The sequence below is a fragment of the Leuresthes tenuis genome, unplaced genomic scaffold (assembly GCF_036924035.1).
Source record: "Leuresthes tenuis unplaced genomic scaffold, fLeuTen1.0.hap1 SCAF_1, whole genome shotgun sequence".
NCBI classification, from domain to species: domain Eukaryota; kingdom Metazoa; phylum Chordata; class Actinopteri; order Atheriniformes; family Atherinopsidae; genus Leuresthes; species Leuresthes tenuis.
In genome coordinates this window covers 8,971,386-8,989,632 of record NW_027325355.1, presented here as the reverse complement: position 1 = coordinate 8,989,632, position 18,247 = coordinate 8,971,386, and the positions used below count along the sequence as shown (strand labels likewise).

The following is an 18,247-nucleotide window of genomic DNA, read 5'->3' as shown; positions in this document are numbered from 1 at the left end:
CATTGGTTTGATTCCTGCACCTGGACACGGGCAGTCAGAACATGTACTAAAGAGTAAAAAAGTTCAAATGACTTGGCTGCTATTCACAGTTAGCATGTCCTGCTAATGCTAATGCTAATGCTAATCCGCAAACCGTTGTATTCAAAGCAGAAAGCAGAAACACAACATCAACTATAGATTTCAATAAGCCGGCCAGATGGACAAATAAAATGGAGCTTTATCCTTTTAGCTGTGTGTTAAACACATTTTCCAATAAAGCCGCAGTTTTCTAAACTTTTTTTGATGATTTGATGAAATTTGATAATCAATGTAAAATTTAGAATTGTTCTTTCCGGGCTTATCTGGGTATCATTTGGCTTTTTGATAAAACTGTGGAGTGAAAACATTTGATATGATGTGTTTAATGTGTTTTAGTGTTTAAAATCTTAAAATGGGGTTTAATTATGGTCAATATAAATGCTTCAATTACATTAAGAGTTTATGTTGTTTGAAGAGGAGTTATAGCATGATAATATAGATTTGTCAGTGATCCAGGAAAGTATCACAGGAGCAGTAGAAATATACAGTTCAGTATCAGTGTCTGATTTCTCAGATTTACACTCAGAAGCCCATTAAAAGACAGTCTGACTGTCCTCTGCAGAAGCGTCTCATGAAAGCTTCATTTTTCAGTTTCCTTTACATATCCAATATTTTCTTTTATCCACGTATAAAAAAGGACTGACCGCATGATAAAAAGGTCGTACATGTCTTTACTCATAAAGTCCACCTGCCAACATCTGGAGTTAAAATGGAGCTAAAATGATCTTTATTAGGAGGATCTGTGCAACTTTTAGGAGCTGATACTCTGATCTGACCACAACACAAGATCACTTTTTACTCTTTAACTGGACACGTAAGTTTACCAGTTAAGATAATTTCAGAATCAATATAAAGGAGACTGTAGGTTATTTGGGTTGAAAAACATTTCAGAGTTTTAAGGGTCTGAGAGTTTCCTTCATCTCAAACTTTAGGTTTCACTAAAGCAGCTTTCTGGAATGAGTCACTGGACGGGCACTTCTGATGCCAGAAAAACACTCCTTTATATTTAAATGACAGCCTCAGAATGGTCCACTTCATGTTGTTCTTCAGAGTGTCTCAGATCAGTCAGACAGCTCCTGCTGACGTGTTGTTTGCCACACAGAACTAGATCATTCCCCCACTGAAACATCACATCTTCTCAGTTTCAAGCCTCAGTCCAGACTGAAGCTCCCTGAGTGCTGAACCGTGGGCTTCAGAGTTTAACCTGTGTCAAATCTGAGATTACTCTGTTACTTTTCTGGATCCATGACAGCTTCTGGAAATTAGAACAAATTTAGAAATAGAGAAAATCTGCACTTCAGGCTTTGGGATGATATTGGGATCCTTTCCTCAAACAATATCATTGTCTTAATGTAGTAAAATGATTTAAGTTGATCATGTTACACTGACTCAGATGAGATTCATGGGATATTTCACACAGTGGGTGTCGTTCTACAAAGTATATTATTGCATTTTTTCTAAATTTGATAAAAAAAAGCTCCAAATATTTTGAATTGTGACCTTAGTGGGTCTTTTAAGAACCATTTTAAAGTTCTCTTAAAAACCACAGTAATAAGTTTAATGAAATGTGACTAGATGGTTAAAAAGTGTCCAGAAAGGTTTTCAGGAGAAGAAGAAAAGTAGGTGTGATATAACATGCTGCACGCCACAGCTGGATCTTATTGTACTGACAGTTGCAGACAGAGTCCATCAGTCAGAGGACCAGGACCAGAATGGAGCAGCAGAACCAGGATCCAAACCCCTCCACCAGGAACAGAGCCGGCTCATCCTCTGGTTCCACCGGGCTTCAGGTCAGTGTGGAGGACATCAAAGACATGAGGACGAGTGTTGAGGCTCCGCGTATCGTCCGCTTGTTCTGCTTTTACTTCAAATGTGGAAAAAGTTTTTCTTGGTTGCATTTCCTCACTGATACAGATGTGCCTAGACTGAAAATGTGCTGCAGGCTGAATGAGCTGCTGGAAGAAACTCAGTGGCCAGATTGTTGTGGTGGGACATTTTCTTGCTCTCAGTCTTCAGATTTGAGAGGTTCAGGAGCTAATCTTCATTATTTGTGTTTAAAGTCTCTGGATTACATGAATTAAACCTGGTGGTGGTAATACTTCTGGGTCTTTAATGTTTAAAAAACAGGTTTGTAGATCTCTGAGGGCTGAGGGCACTTATAAACACACTCTCAGCATTCATGTTTGATCTGAAATATTGAGACCTGTGGCTCGGTCTATACACGTCCAGTTAGAATATGTTGGTTAGCTTAGAGAAATCTTTTGTGTGAACTTCAAAAGGATCTAATCCTTCTTCCTTTCTGTCATTGCAGAAACATATATCCCAAGACGGATCCAGATGTCACTCCTGTAAACACTGTGGGAAAGTTTTCAAAAGATCTTCACATCTGAGGTATCATCAGAGGCTTCACACTGGAAAGAAACCATATAGCTGTTGTCAGTGTGGGGCAGCTTTCACTACATCTTCCAATTTTAAGAAACACCAACGTATTCACACAAGAGAGAAACCATACAGCTGTGGTCAGTGTGGGGCAGCTTTCACAACATCTTCCCATCTTAAGAGACACCAATGTATTCACACAGGAAAGAAACCATTCAGCTGTAGTCAGTGTGGAGCAGCTTTCACTCAATCATCTAGTCTGAAGGCACACCAACGTATTCACACAGGAGAGAAACCATACAGCTGTTGTCAGTGTGGAGCAGCTTTCACTCAATCATCTCGTCTAAAGGCACACCAACTTATTCATACAGGAGAGAAACCTTACAGCTGTGGTCAGTGTGGAGCAGCTTTCACTACATCTTCCCAGCTTAAGAGACACCAACGTATTCACACAGGAAAGAAACCATACAGCTGTGGTCAGTGTGGAGCAGCTTTCACTCAATCATCTAGTCTGAAGGCACACCAACGTATTCACACAGGAGAGAAACCATACAGCTGTGGTCAGTGTGGAGCAGCTTTCACTCAATCATCTCGTCTAAAGGCACACCAACTTATTCATACAGGAGAGAAACCTTACAGCTGTGGTCAGTGTGGGGCAGCTTTCACTACATCTTCCGATCTTAAGAAACACCAACGTATTCACACAGGAGAGAAACCATACAGCTGTGGTCAGTGTGGGGCAGCTTTCACGGTATCATCTAGTCTAAAGACACACCAACGTATTCACACAGGAGAGAAACCATACAGCTGTGGTCAGTGTGGGGCAGCTTTCACGGTATCATCTAGTCTAAAGACACACCAACGTATTCACACAGGAGAGAAACCTTACAGCTGCGGTGTGTGTGGGGCAGCTTTCACTACATCTTCCGTTCTTAAGAAACACCAACGTATTCACACAGGAGAGAAACCATACAGCTGTGGTCAGTGTGGAGCAGCTTTTGCTCGATTATCTAGTGTGAAGACACACCAACGTATTCACACTGGGGAGAAACCATACAGCTGTGGTCAGTGTGGGACAGATTTCACTACATCTTCCGATCTTAAGAAACACCAACGTAGTCACACAGGAGAGAAACCATACAGCTGTGGTCAGTGTGGAGCAGCTTTCACTGAATCATCTAATCTAAAGACACACCAACGTATTCACACAGGAGAGAAACCATACAGCTGTGGTCAGTGTGGAGCAGATTTTGCTCGATTATCTAGTCTAAAGACACACCAACTTACTCACACTGTGGATACATTTTTGGTTTAAATCAACAATATATTTTACGGCAGATAAGAAAACATTTACCTGGGAGCAGCAACAGGAACTACCAGTCAGAAGAATTTCCCCTGTTCAGATTAAAACTCGTCTTTCTGGATTACCACCTTCTCTTGTCAGGACTTTTGTTCTGAATGTTCTGTGGGTAGCACATGTTTGAAGAATCATTGAAAGTGCTTTATAATTTTTTGAGATTGTTTTAACTGTGGACAGATCTCCCACCGTTCAAGATAAATATGACATCAGTTGTGAGTTGATAGACAGAACGATGTAAGTTCCTTGAGATGACATTGTTTTAATTCGGCTCTATATGAATAAAACTGAATTGAATTGAATATGCAATCTGTTTGAAAGTAGATACATGTCTTATTCTATTATACTGAACATGTATGTTTTGTTTAAAGTTAAAATTCACAAAGCAGCTGTGGGTATGTTCGTAAACATACAACGTCTTTAGAAGCAATATATCATTTCAGTTTGATGTAAAGTCTAGCTTTACACTTGTTTGTATTTCATTGCTCTGCATTTTATTAAAGGTCAGATGTCAACATTTCTCATGCGTTTCATGTTCTTGCTACAGAGATATTTAATTTATATTTAAAAATGTGTGTTTGGTTCTAATCTTTGTGCTAATCTTTCCCAAAGACTTAGAAATATTTAACGCAGTCTGAAAAAGGTTTGGAGTTTTTCCCTGTACTTTCCAGACAGCTGTTTGATTGTCATGACTAAAGCTGAAAGTTAAGGCTGTTCCAACACTAAAAGGACACGAGGCTCAACCTCAAGCTGTGAAACTATGTCAAATGTTTGTTGTGTTGGTGTCAAGAAAATTCTCTCAAAATGAGGCTCAGAGTCGCTGGAGACAATTAATACCAAACATTTATTCTCACAGCAAGGAGTCTGCATGACATATCAAGAAGCTGACACAGATTTGTCTGAGTTACAAAAAACAAAAACAATGATACTATCGCTATTTAGTTTCCACTTTGTTTATTCTGTACATTTTTGTATATAATTAAGTATATAACAGTGCTGAGCCTGAGTGAGATGGAGATTTCAATTTCCCAGAAGCAACCTCCCAAAGGGATCAATAAAGTCATCCATCCATCCTACAAGAACACTGGCCACACAAGGTTATGTGACATTCAGTCAAACAAGGATTAGACTGAAGTTCAAATAAGATTGGAGGACTCTCAGCACACAGTGTCTCTTGACCCTGCAGCATCTCACATATGGTACTTGCTTTTTGTCATAGTATAACTTCATGATATTTCCCTCCTGTTTATAATAGAAAAGAGGGTGTAAATTCACAGTAGATTCATATATACACATGCATTTGTTTGTATATCTTCTACATCATTGTCATTGTTAAACAGTTTGTAATGTTGTCCTCTGATTGTTTTTGGCTCTCAGTCTCCATGTTGCTGATCCTGGATCTGCTGAGATGTCCCAGGTCATTGTTGGCTTTGATCCTCACATTTATTTTTGTCCTGAGAAAGGAGAAGTTCCAAAAAGTGAAACAGGGATTGCTTTTGGATTTGACATAGCCTATATCATGCCAACATTCATTTGGGGCTGCAGTTTTTCATTTAGTTTCAGACTTGTTATTGGATTCAAATGTTGACGAGTTTCTGTGACAGATACAGTGGGGAGAACAAGTATTTGATACGCTGCCGATTTAGCTGGTTTTCACACTTGCAATGCATGTAAAAATCTGTAATTTTTATAATAGGTGCTCTTCAAGTGTGAGTGACGGAATCTGAAAATAAAATCCAGAAAATCGCACTGAATTTGTATTCTCCCCACTTTAGGCTCCAGTCCCCCTGAAACCATGTAAAACAAATGGAAGGATGGATAGTTTGTGGGACATTTATTCATTCATTCCACTTCGGTATTGAAATCTTTTTATTCCATTCAATGTAAAGTTATCCTGAAGATAACAGGCAGAATTTTAACCAGCTGTTGCACCACTGGCAAGTTATGGTCTCTGTGAAACTCACCAAGCCACCTTCCCACTTGAAGATGTTTTCGGAGTGCTTTTTAATTTGTATTTTTAGTGTTGGAGCTGAAACTTCACTGAGTCATAAGTTTTGATCCCAGAACATCTGACGTTTAAAACATTCACCAAACAGCCTGAGCTATTCCACTGAACCTTTTGCTCTGACTGTTGCACAGGCAGCAGTTTCATAATGAATCAGTCGGGTGTTTGAAGGAATGTTTCCATGACATCGAACTCAGAGCCGTCTCCATTAACCTCAACAGTAAATATCATCTTCCCCCGTCCACACTACCTCTGTGAAGAATGTTTGCTGCAATTCTTCATTCACCATCCTGTCTCCTGTGTTACTAAGAACAGCAAATGAATAAGTAAAGTAAGTAAAAAGATCTGGTTTGTGTCCAATGAGTGTTATCCTGACCGCATCATAACCAGTCAAACTTCTGCTTAGTTCAGGTTAAATTGAAGGTTTAGCCAGTGGTGTTATTTATTTAGTCATTTACAAATCCTCTGAAAAGTAGATCATACACCAAATGAAGTTTGATTTATTCAAGCCTGCTCTTTAAAGTACAGAGCGATGTCACCTCCCAAACCCAACCCTGTCCCTGGTTCTGAAGGAGAGGAGGATGTTAGCGGAGGGCCCTGCTTAGAGTCCTGCTTCAGTAAACTACAGCAACCAAGTAAACCTGCGACACTTCTGCTGGGATCAAATTGATCTATGAGTGCTTAAAGATTCAATAAAGAAAAACATGCAGCTGAAGCAAAATAAAACTTGAACCGAGAACTTACAAGAGAGGTTTTTAATGTTTTTATGCACATCAATCTTTACTTCATCGGCTCCCTCCATGGGATTAAAATCTGGAATATTTTTCTCATAAAAGGACAAAATGTCAAGGGTCAGAAATCACATTTATTTTTGTTTCACTCTGTAGGATCTATAAATGATTTATTACCAGCTCTGTTAGCATGAAGAGAATCCCCTTTTCTCCCAAAAAGATCCCAGGTGTTGCTCTTGAGGTGTTTTTGTAAGTTTATCACACCAGGTGGTGAAGTGATATAAGTCACTTTACAGTTGTTGTAGATTTCAGCTGAGATTCAGACTAAAAGACACATTTTGTGTCTGAAACTGTGAGAGACTGTTCAAGTCGGACTGAAAGCAGATTCAGAGGGTTGTGATTTGTTTGTTTTTCCACCCAAATTTTGTGATAACTGTCAGACATGCAGCAGTGCTATGAAATCCACTTTAGAAGCTACAGTTATTGGACACAGTGAAAGCTGACCATCTTTGTGGCTCAGAGGAAAACTGAGCAAAAAAAGTTGTCAGTCTAAAGCTAAAATACAAAAGAATACTGCTCCTTTTGTGGAACAAAAGCTGTAAGTACCACTGCTGCGACTGAACTTGTGACATTATCACAGTTTATGCAGCTTCCTCAAACATGTATGTCTTGAGGTCTTTCCAAAATATATTTTTGACACTGATTTTCTGATGAAGTGCTTTGTTTTATTGCCACTTAAATAAAGCAAACAATGCCCACCAACGTTGATTTATCTTTATAATGTCTTGTGTTCTGTTTTAGGTGTTCATTCATTACAGATTGTCCAAATAGTGAAATATAAGTGAAAAGAGGCCCTAATATAAAGCAGAACTATTAATGATAAATGCCTTTAACCTGTTGTAGTTTCAATTAATGTGATCAACACTCTGTAATTGGTGTATTTAAGGTGATTTCTATAGTTTATTTTGATTTTTTTTGTGATATCTATCAAAGAATGATGTTTGGCGATTGGTTAATGTGTTAAAAATGCACATGGTGTCATGACGTTATCTTGATTAAAATCAGTTTTATTTAAAACTGGACTTGTTTTGTGGTATTTTACTTAGGATCACAAACTCTCCACCTCCTTTTTTTCAAGTGAAATTCATCTGCCAAAAGAAGAGGTAAATACTTTCTTGATAATGCCTGGATTTATCTATTTTTTGTTTTCTATTCATTTTTCAATTTTGTTGTCATGAATACTTGTAGCCACGATTGTTTAGTTCATACCTGATATTTGTAATGCAGACACAAACATTTTCATCTATATATCCTCTTGAAATCAGTCAAAGAAATGATCCAGAACTGACCTGCTGGACCCTTAACCAGACACATATTTTGTTCTTGTATTATTTTAATTTAATATGGGTTTTAAGTGTCTGAGGGAAAAGAGAATGCATTGCTTTTATCGATGTTGCACACAACATCCTACTTTCTTTAGATTTATATGATTAGAATAAGGGGATATTATTTATTGTATTTTCAGTTAACTTGTTGACTTTTCTAAAAATACAATTTATTTCTTGTCATAGACAAAATACTGTTATGTGTCGCAGAACCTGATACCTAAGATTTGTTTAAGATAAAACCCTAATTAACCCTTCGGTCAGCAGGTGGACATAATAAGCTAATTAAGTTACCATGTAATTTTTTTCTTCAAATTAAACTCTGAAATATCATAAGCTAGTTTTAATAAATACCAACGACTACAGGCAATGTGAACTTGTCAAAAGTTTAAAAATGTATGTTTTTCCTTTGACTAAATATTGGGTCAAAGGTTAAGAAAATTGAGCATGCGCGGTCAAACGCAGTTTTAATTGCTATTAGCTTGCTGTGGTTTGACAGGGGAGCAAATAATTAACAACTGGCATGGAAAACTCATTTCGTGAGTTATTTTTTTACTACTTGAATCCATCTTCTCAGTATCTAGAAATACTATCAATCGTACAACTCGCATAACAATTGCCAAGATATATTTTTTGTGTTTAATGCAGCAGGACGATTGTATATCGCCCAGTTAGCAAGCTAGCATGCTAACGTGAAACTCTTTCTGACTTTATTGGCTAACTGCGCATGTCTTAATTTATGTAACAGTTGTCGTGAGTGGTGACGTTGGTGGAGTCTTACGTCTGTTATCTTTTATTTTTACTAAATTATTAAATATTGTACTACGCTGAATTTCACATCCAGCTCGGTTGTTGAGAGAAGGGGCAATTTCACTTTTTATAGACATAATATAAAAAATAAAAAATTTGTCTGAACTAGAATTGAGTACCCTTCAGTTAATGATTTGTAAATACTTTAGCTACACTTAGCTATGACTTAATCACAACATTGTGTATTTAGTGTTTATTTTAGGACCCTGTTTTATGGCTCATTGTCTATTGGTTGAATCCTGCAGTTACCTCTGTTCTCCACCAGGGTCCGATAGAGCTCTATAAGTTGTTTTACAACCTAACAAACAGCTCAGTGACTTTCACTTGATCATTTTCATGTCTAATCTGTTCACAGATTATAAGTAAAACATGGTTTTAAGCCCCAGCTTTCACTCGGCATCAAGTCTGTTTGAACCTCCTATTAGCTGGCTGGTAACGTAGTTGTGGGTGAAAGAGGTTACCAGTGTTAACAAACAACAAAGTTTACTCTACAAACCGGCAAACTGCCATTTGGTTGATATTTGGAAGCTAAATTTGTCAACTGTTAATTATAACTGTTCCCAATGGAAAAGTGCTGAAGCTTTTAGTAAAGTCTGTGATTAGCATTTAGAATATTAGTGATGTCATGATGTTGTATCCAGCTGTGTGCCAGCCCACCTTACATCTGTTTGCTTTTCTGTTACTTTTCCTGCTCACATATACCTGTGTTTCCCAAATATATTAGGCAACCTATTCACAATACCAACATGATTTTTTGAACACCTTCTTTTCCTGCTCTTTTACCGGCAGATGTTACAGCTGACTTTACTGCAGCTTCTCCAGTGAGTAACCAAGAGAACAAGGAGCAGCTGACAAGGACACAAATGTGAGTGAGACAAAAAAATCACAAGCAGGTTATTATGTAATGATGTGTAATGTAAAGATAAATATAACTGTACACATAGATGTAGCAGTCAAATCCCATAATTTCATGTTTCTGGAGTCAGACAGCAGTGCAGCCCATTAAAAATTAGATTCTGACTTTGTAACGTCCCTTTATGTCCCTGCAGTCTCTCTCCATGCTGAATATATAAACATACAGGCAGTAAACAGTTTAGAAGGTGCAGCACTTAGCTGTGATTTCTGTGCAGAGTTATAACTGTTATGGCTCAGATGTTTGTTACACGGTTGAATCCTGCAGGTATTTCTGTTCTCCACTAGAAATGGACTGAGCTGATTTATTTATTTATTTATTTATTTATTTGTAGCACGAGTTTCTTGTTTACTTTGAATTCCAGCCTGACAAACAGATAAATGACTTATTTATTGATGCTTTAAACATGTGAAGATAAACATTCACTTTAAAGGTTATAAGGGAACACCTTGTAGTGGTTCTTAAGTGTGTCGGGTACTTTTCAGCAAATAAAACCAAAAATCCCATAAGTCACCCAGTGCAGTTCCCACCCCAGAACAATAGGTGGCAGTGTGAACATTATCACGCTCCATACTGAGTCAGTTTCATGGCGCCACAAACAAAGAAAGAGGAAGCGCTAACTCTGTTAGCAGAAAAGAACCTGTGATCTGTGTGTTTTTATTCTTTTTTCTGGATGTCAGGTGTGTATTAAACAGTTTCCGGATGCTGTTTAAGTGAGATTTGGTTCACTTGAACTCCATGTTGGACCGTTGGTGGCTGCAGGGGGACAGATGGATGAAATAAGGGATTTCCTTCAGTTAGCCCAGTGGTTCTCAAACTTTTTCGTTCATTCCCCACTTTGGACAAGTGGGACTTTTCAAGCCCCACCTGGCCCCATCGTCCCAACACAATGCCAGTGAAATACGCCAAGCTTAACATTTTCAAGTAACATCATGCTGTATCTAAATTCTAACTCAATAACATCAAGACAAGATTGACAAGACAGGTGAGCAAGTGAACACAGCAAAGCTACAAGCTTAAAATGTTTCAATTTATTAAAGTAACATCAAGTAACATCCTGTTGTATCTAAATTCTAACAACATCAAATAACCGCAAGTTCAAAAATAAAGAAAAAAAGTGCAGCTGTGTCATAAGTTGCATCAAGTTAAAAAATAGAGAAAATAAAAGTGCCACTTTGCAATCTGTTAAAAAAAAAGAAGAGAAATACATTTGGTGAACAGGTGAACATATGATTGTTATCCCTGCATTAGGGGCTGCAGTGAGCCTGTTTTGCATTGCACATCTTTTCAAAGCGGGGTTGCAGGCTTGATACCGCCACTCTCAAGTCATGCTCAATGTTCAGCTGAGATCTGTATTTTGTCTTCAGTGAAGCAACAGCTGAAAAGCCCATCTCACAGAGATATGCAAAGGGAAGCAGAATGCACGCAGCTCTCTGCCCGATGAGTGGATACTCCCTCTCCACTCCAAACCAGAATTCACTCAGAGTCTGAGCCTTAAACCTCAGTCTCAGGGTGGAGTCAGATGTCATCTCAATAAACTGGTCCTCCTCAGCAGAGCTAAAATCAGCAGGTGCTGCAGGCAGAATATAAATAAATGAGCTTACTTGTCATTGCATAATAAACACAAATCTGTTTGCCAACAATCCATTCCAGTTAGTTGGTAGCAAACATCATAAATAAAATGTCAAAATACCAACCTGCTGCATTGAATGGATCCATAACCCAGGCATACTGAGCACTGTTGTTTGGGAAGTATTTTTGAAACAATCCTCTCAGGGAAGAGATGTGCTGCTTAATACATGGGATCACTGTGGTGGCTCCAGAATCAGTGGTTTCAGCAACTTCACTCAGGTTCTCAAAGACATCTATGTTTGGCTGATCGAGGCGCCTGCCCCATACCTCGAGCTTTCGGGAGAATGCTGTGACCTTGTCTGCCAGGTGAGGTAGGTGCTTGTCTTTGCCTTGAAGCTGAAGATTTAATTCATTCAGCTTGCCAAACACATCGCTGAGGTAGGCCAGTTTAAGCAGAAATTGTTCATCACAGAACTTGCTTGCAGCCTCATACATGTGCTCCTCCTCCAAGAACATCCGAATCTCTGCCCTGAGCTCAAAGACACACGACAGCACTTTACCCCGGGAGAGCCACCTTGCTTCACTGTGAAACAGCACAGATGTGTGATCAGCTCCCATTTCCTCACAAAGTGCGGAGAACAGTCGCGCTTTCAGGGGTCGGATTTTGATAAAATTCACCACGCTCACAACTTCTGTCAAAACCTCATTTAGTTCAGGGCTGAGCTGTCTTGACGCGAGCGCTTCCCTGTGAATAACACAGTGCGTCCAGGGCGCATCTGGCGCAACCCTCTTTATTAGCGCCTGCAGCCCGTTTCTTGACCCTGCCATGGTCTGTGCGCCATCAGAGCAAAAGCCCACACAGTTTTCCCATTTAAGATGGTGTTCTTTGAGGTAACTGTCCATGATCTTAAACAGCTCATCAGCTGTGGCTCTATTTTTTTATGTATTTGCAAAAGAGCAACTCCTCGCACAGTGACTCGCAATTCACAAAGCGCACGTACGAGATGAACAGGCAGTCTTTATTGCTGTCAGTAGCTTCGTCCACTTGTAATGCAAAACGACTTTCTTTTAATTTTTCTATGAGTTGTTCCTCAAGATCACTTGAAATGTCCCCTATACGTCTCGCAATTGTGTCGTTTGACAGTGGGACAGCTTTTAATTTAGCTGCGCTTGTCTCGTCAAGCATAACTGACACCATGTCTAAAGCAGCGGGAAGAATGAGCTGCTCAGCAATTGTGTGTGGTTTTTTGCATTGTGCAATTCTGTATGCAACTCTATATGAAGCCATCTGTGCTTTACCGTTTACTGATGCAGCTTTTATCATGCGATTCTCCTGTTGACGGTATTCTGCCAGTTTTCTTTGAAAGAAATCAATGGGCTTATTGACGTGACTGGGGTGTGTGGTCTCTAGGTGTCTTCTTAATTTGTTGGGTCTCATGCTGTCTGCTGCTAGCGGTTTAAGACACAGAACACACATGGGTCTCTCCTCTGCCCCCACCGCCGTTGCCGTGAATCCAAGAGCAAGATACCCTTCATCATATTTCCTTATTGGTTGGCTTTTTGGTTGATGAGGCCCATCTGGTTTGTGTCTCTCTGCTGGCGCTGGTTCGACAACTTTTGTGGTCCGTGTCACAAATTTATCCATGTTGTTATTGCCTCCGCTCGTCTGCTACCCATCGGCGCGAAAGTTTCCCTCCCACAAACGGCTTCTGTCCAATCCTACGTTAGCAACCGTAACTATGCACAAGAGTCCAGTCAAGCTTTCGGCAAATGTTGAGTTCCTTTCGTTTGAACTTCTCCAACATTTAATCTGGTGAATGTATCTTTCAAAAAGCTTATTGTAAAAAAAATTATAAAGATAGGCATAAAAGGGAAATATTTCCTCCCGTTTGGCGCGCCCCACCTGTCACGTCTCTATTCCCCACCAGTAGGGCGCGCCCCACACTTTGAGAACCGCAGAGTTAGCCTGTTGTGCACATAAACAGCACTGCATTATGGGAAATAAGAAGTATGTTTTTAAAATGTTAAATGTTACATTATTTCACTCTTTTTTTTTTTAACAAACCTGCTTCCTCTGTACATATATGTAGAATCCCAGCCTCTGTAACCTCTGGTGTAGTTAGCTTATAGACTGTTAGCACCGTCAGTGTGCTCAGTATGGGTGTGAGTGACTCCCCCCTCAGTGAGCTGAACAACTCATACTTACTTGGCAGGGGAGTTACCATGATCAAGAAGATGGTTCTCCCAAGGTGAGGCTCAGCCATTGCACTGAGGCTGTTCTGACCTTTGTGAATTCCCCAAATGTGGGAATGTCAAGTGCTTAATTTCTGGTAGTGGGGGACTGCGTTCGCGCTCTCCCCTGATAATCTTGTTCAAAGTAAAATATAAATTCTCAGAGCTTAAGGTAGAAACAGTTACATGGAACAGTTTTTCACATCAGTTTACATCGGTTCAATCTTGATTTTGTTACTTGTTTTTTTTTGTTAACAACAGATATTAATTGTTGGGGAGACTGGAGCAGGGAAAAGCTCCAGTGGAAACAGCATCCTGGGAAGAGATGAATTCACTGCGGAGATCAGTCAGTCCTCAGGTAACACAGAAGCTCCACTCTGCTTTGGGATTTTAGCTTTTAACTGCGGAACTGTTCATATACAAGCTGAACCAGAGGAAAGTGGAGTTGAAAGATGTGACTATTGTGCGAATTAGTTGTTCACGTATGTTTTTAAAATGTGTTCAACTGTCGACTTTATGTTTATGCATTTAGCTTTTATCCAAAGCAACTTACAAATGAGGATATAACGATGCAGCTAACAGCAAAGCTAACAATAAGCTACATAGAAGGAACACCATTAGCCAGGCTCTGTCAGAGGTGACAGTGTAGAAATGGAGTGCAGGCATAGAGGGAAGCACAGTTAAGTGGCAGATTAAATTTATACACCTGAACAGGGACTTGAACCCTGGATCCTCAAATTAGACGTCTGATGCTCTGCCGACTGAGCTGAAGCAGAGGAGCAGTAGTCTGTACTTGAGGCGGAAGAAGAGGGAAAAGGGGGAAGGAGAAAAATGAAGGAAAAGAAGACGTTTTGAGAAAATGAGTGGGGAAAAAAAATGGAAGGAACTTGTAGTTATTTGTGTTTCTGCTGTCCATTTCAAGTAAAAGCACACAGTCTGGTGTATTCATTTGAGAAATCTAAGCTAACTTGACACTGCTGTAGAATAGTGCAGGAGGCTCTCGATCCAAAGGTCGCCGGTTCGATTCCATCATTGGACATGAGACAAACTTTTACCAAGTGTTATCAAATGTAATTTTTAAATTTCTGAATTGAGTACTGCAACAATGTAGTCGTCTTCTATGAAGGAGTTGAAAGAACTGAAGACACTCACTGAAATGTAACAAATTTATTACTAATTTCACACACACACAAACACTCAGAAACACGTGTGAAATTAAACCTGAAGCAATAAAAACAGGAATAAATTAAATTCAAAATAGAAAAAAAAGATATATAACATAAATAAAGTAAAAGCAATAAATGAACAAATATAGAAAATAATTAAATTTAGGAAACATTACAACAAGAGCAACAAGAGTACAATAATAAAATAGAATGAATAAAGAAATGATAAATACCAAAATAAAATACATACAATAAATAAACAAAAAATGGAAAATGTTTAAAGTTATTAATTTCTTTCTTTATTAAGTCATTTAGAACAAGAAACAATATAAAATAGAATAAAAAGATAACTAAAACAAAACAAAATAAATACAATAAATTAACAAAAGAAACAAATTAGAACAGTAAATGAAGACAATTTTTTTCTTTTAAAACTATTTACATGCATATTGACATGTAAAGAATGATCTGAAACCATTTTTTTCTTCCTCCCTCTTTCTCCTCATCTCCTGCATCCATTCTTCCAGAGACATTCTGTTCTTTTTGGGACAGTATATATTCCCATAATACTGCCCATGACCATTTTCTTTTATGCGCGGCAGGTGGCACTGACGGCATTAGTTTTTTTCCACTGTGCGGGTGCACTTACGCTCTCCGGGTTGGCGGAGGTGAGGGCAGGGGACCAGACGGCACAATCTGTTTGTTTCCAGTTGGGATGACAAACACAACTGGCACAATGAAGGGGCTTAAAAGTACAGGAGCTGGAGGTGGTGGCTGACTGAACACCTGCCTCTGAGCTGCTGACTTCTGCTTATCCACTGCCTGTCCAGCTGTACTCTGGGGAGTCAGGCAGGTTGACCCCTTGCAGCAGAATGCTACTGTCCTGCCTCTTCAGCCTCTTATTGCGCCACTGAGTCAGTGTTGTTTGATTGCACTACTCTGCAGTTGTTTGATCAAGTGTTTCCCAGGATTTTAGGAGACTGTGGTGGGAGAGTCTCCGACCCTCGGGGGATTTAATGTGTGTGTACGTTTTTAAGCCTGATGGATCACACTTAAGTGCATTTTGAGACCATGGATATAAATTGCTGTATATGAACATACGTTGATAAATAAGAACTTACAAAGGCATATCAGAAGTATTTTAAATTTAATTCAGAATAAAACAATACCAAAAACTAACTCAGTTGCTGAAGTTTATTAGGGAGGTCTGATTTCACCTAAAAATGAAGATAACTGCAATTAATCAAAAGGAATGAAAGCAGGAGGTGCCTTTGGAACACACATTTTGTACCCTAGTCTGGTTATGTATGCAGTTCCCTGTAAATGGATTAAATATTAGGCACACCACTCAGAAACTCTGGTCATGGCATTTTGCCTTACTCGATTCATTGTGGAGAAGTCTCTCTCACAGTTTACCCTGGAAACTGGGTTGACCAGCGCAACTGCTGCCAAGTGGCTCAGCAGGGGGTAGATTTGTCCCCATTCATCACACTCACTTGCCAGGAGAGTCACAACTTGAGATTGGTTCTTGTCCTAGAAAAAATATTTTAGAGAGATGTTGATTATTTATATTGCACAAGTTTTGCCTTGATCTTGAATTGAATAATTAAGTTATTTAAAGTTGGAGTTACATCAAAAAAGTGTTTATTTAAATCAGGAGGGGAGAATATACATTAAAAAGCCGGTGCACCCGGTGGAAAGCGACCGACGCCGCAGGCCGTGGAGAAGCCATTCCACAGCGTGGGTGGAGCCCGTAGAAATATACCGTTTTTTCACGACCATACGGCGCACCGTACTAAAAGGCGCAGTCTCAGTGGTGTGCCGTTACTGTGTTTTTAACACACATAAGGCGCACCTAATTATAGGGCGTGAGTTTTATATACAATCCACACAAGCATACAAGTTTTTGTATTTAAAAATAGATCGGGAGCAAAACTGAGTTTGTTTGTGCTTTATTTAAAACACGGTTGAACAAGCAAGTGTGCGTCATAACTCAAACCCATCGAAGTCTTCATCTTCTGTTTCTGCATTGAACAGCTGTGCTAAATCTCCATCAAACATGCCAGGTTCACTGTCTTCACTGTAAAAGCCGTGTGGCTCCTCGGAAATGATGCCGGCTTTTGCGAAAGCTCGAACAACAGTGCTAGCAGACACGTTAGCCCAAGCATCTACAATCCACTCACAAGCTGTGGCGTAACTTGCCCGGCGTTGCCTTCCACCCTTAGTGAAACTATGGTCTCCATCAGTCATCCATTGCTCCCACGCCGCTCGCAGTCTGACTTTGAACGGCCGATTCACACCAATGTCCAGCGGTTGGAGTTCCTTTGTCAGGCCTCCCGGAATGATAGCAAGCTCAGAGTTCGTTTGCTTAACTTGTGTTTTCACATCGGCTGTGAGATGGGCACGCATAGAGTCACAGATCAACAGCGATGGCGATGCGTGGAAAAAACCACCTGGTCTTCTTACATACACCTCCCGCAGCCACTCTTTCATAATTTCCTCATCCATCCAGCCCTTTTTATTTGCCTTAATGATAACTCCAGCTGGAAACTTCTCTTTAGGCAAAGTCTTTCTCTTAAAAATCACCATAGGCGGCAGTTTCTGTCCATTAGCATGGCAGCCTAGCACAACAGTAAAAGAAGACTTCTCGTACCCCGTTGTGCGTATCGCTACCACGCTGGTCCCAGTCTTCTCCACAGTGTGACTCACCGTGATGTCGAAAGTCCATATCCATCATCCATATTAGTGATGTGGCTGGGCTGGATGTGTTTATCGGTGATATGTTTAAAGCAGTAGGAGCGGAAGCTGGCCAGCTTTTCATTATAATCCGCTGGAAGTTTCTGCGCTACTGTAGTCCTGGTCCGGATGGAAAAATGGCACCGTTTCATGAAACGAAAGCACCAAGACGGACCTCCTTGGAAATGTTCGATTTTCATTTCTTCTGCTAGCGTTGCCGCTTTAAGTCGAATGGTGACCGTCGAAACGCTTCTCCCACTCGTTCTTTGCTCGATGATCCACTGCTCGAGTCTTTCCTCCAACTTGGGCCACCTCTCCTTATTTCCACGGAAACTCAGCTGCGTCTTCTTCACCTGTCGGAGCTCGTTTTCCAGCTTCCTCCACTTGCGAACCATCGATCCGTTGATCTTAAATTCTCTTGCGGCTGCTCGATTCCCATGTTCCTCCGCGTAGTTGATGGCCTTCAGTTTAAACACACACCCCTGTACTTTTATATACCGGTACAATCAATGCTCCCACTTCACCCTTTAACGTTCTCATGGTGTTCTCTACTATGTCCGCCTTACAACAACACTCCTGCGCAGGAGTGAGACACTGTCTGACAGGGCGCACTGCACTATAAGGCGCGCTGCACATTTTGAAGAAAATCTAAAACTTTTATGTGCGCCTTATGGTCGTGAAAATACGGTACAGTCCCTGTGTTTTAATTCCCGACTCGGAAACTCTCGAAAACTGCTGAGTTGGTGACACACAAGCCACGGTAACCTCATGTCATAAGTTAGGAAATCAGTCAGTGGGTCTGGATCAAAAGGAGCTGACAGCACTGGGTAGAGGGATGAGATAAATGGGGAGAAATAGCAGGAAATCAGCACCATGGAGGGCA

At 40.1% G+C, this 18,247-nt stretch overlaps 3 protein-coding genes and 1 non-coding gene across 4 annotated transcripts in view; 3 read left to right on the top strand and 1 right to left on the bottom strand.

Moving 5' to 3' along the window:
* The window catches only part of LOC140291438 (uncharacterized), an 873,052-nt gene that overhangs the window by 448,377 nt on the left and 406,428 nt on the right, over window positions 1–18,247 (top strand). The gene's annotated exons all lie outside the window — the stretch shown is intronic.
* Window positions 1–18,247, bottom strand: part of LOC140291873 (NLR family CARD domain-containing protein 3-like) — a 323,587-nt gene that overhangs the window by 71,938 nt on the left and 233,402 nt on the right. The gene's annotated exons all lie outside the window — the stretch shown is intronic.
* The window catches only part of LOC140295056 (uncharacterized), a 136,883-nt gene that overhangs the window by 11,406 nt on the left and 107,230 nt on the right, over window positions 1–18,247 (top strand). Inside the window, exons 2-4 of the mRNA XM_072379631.1 lie at window positions 2,639–2,974; window positions 3,143–3,689; window positions 7,709–7,713. Of these exons, the coding sequence (XP_072235732.1) occupies window positions 2,639–2,974; window positions 3,143–3,689; window positions 7,709–7,713 (888 nt within the window). The remainder of the gene's footprint in view (window positions 1–2,638; window positions 2,975–3,142; window positions 3,690–7,708; window positions 7,714–18,247) is intronic.
* LOC140297499 (U1 spliceosomal RNA) lies at window positions 13,429–13,592 on the top strand. The gene has a single exon (XR_011913228.1). It is a non-coding gene; the product is annotated as a U1 spliceosomal RNA (small nuclear RNA).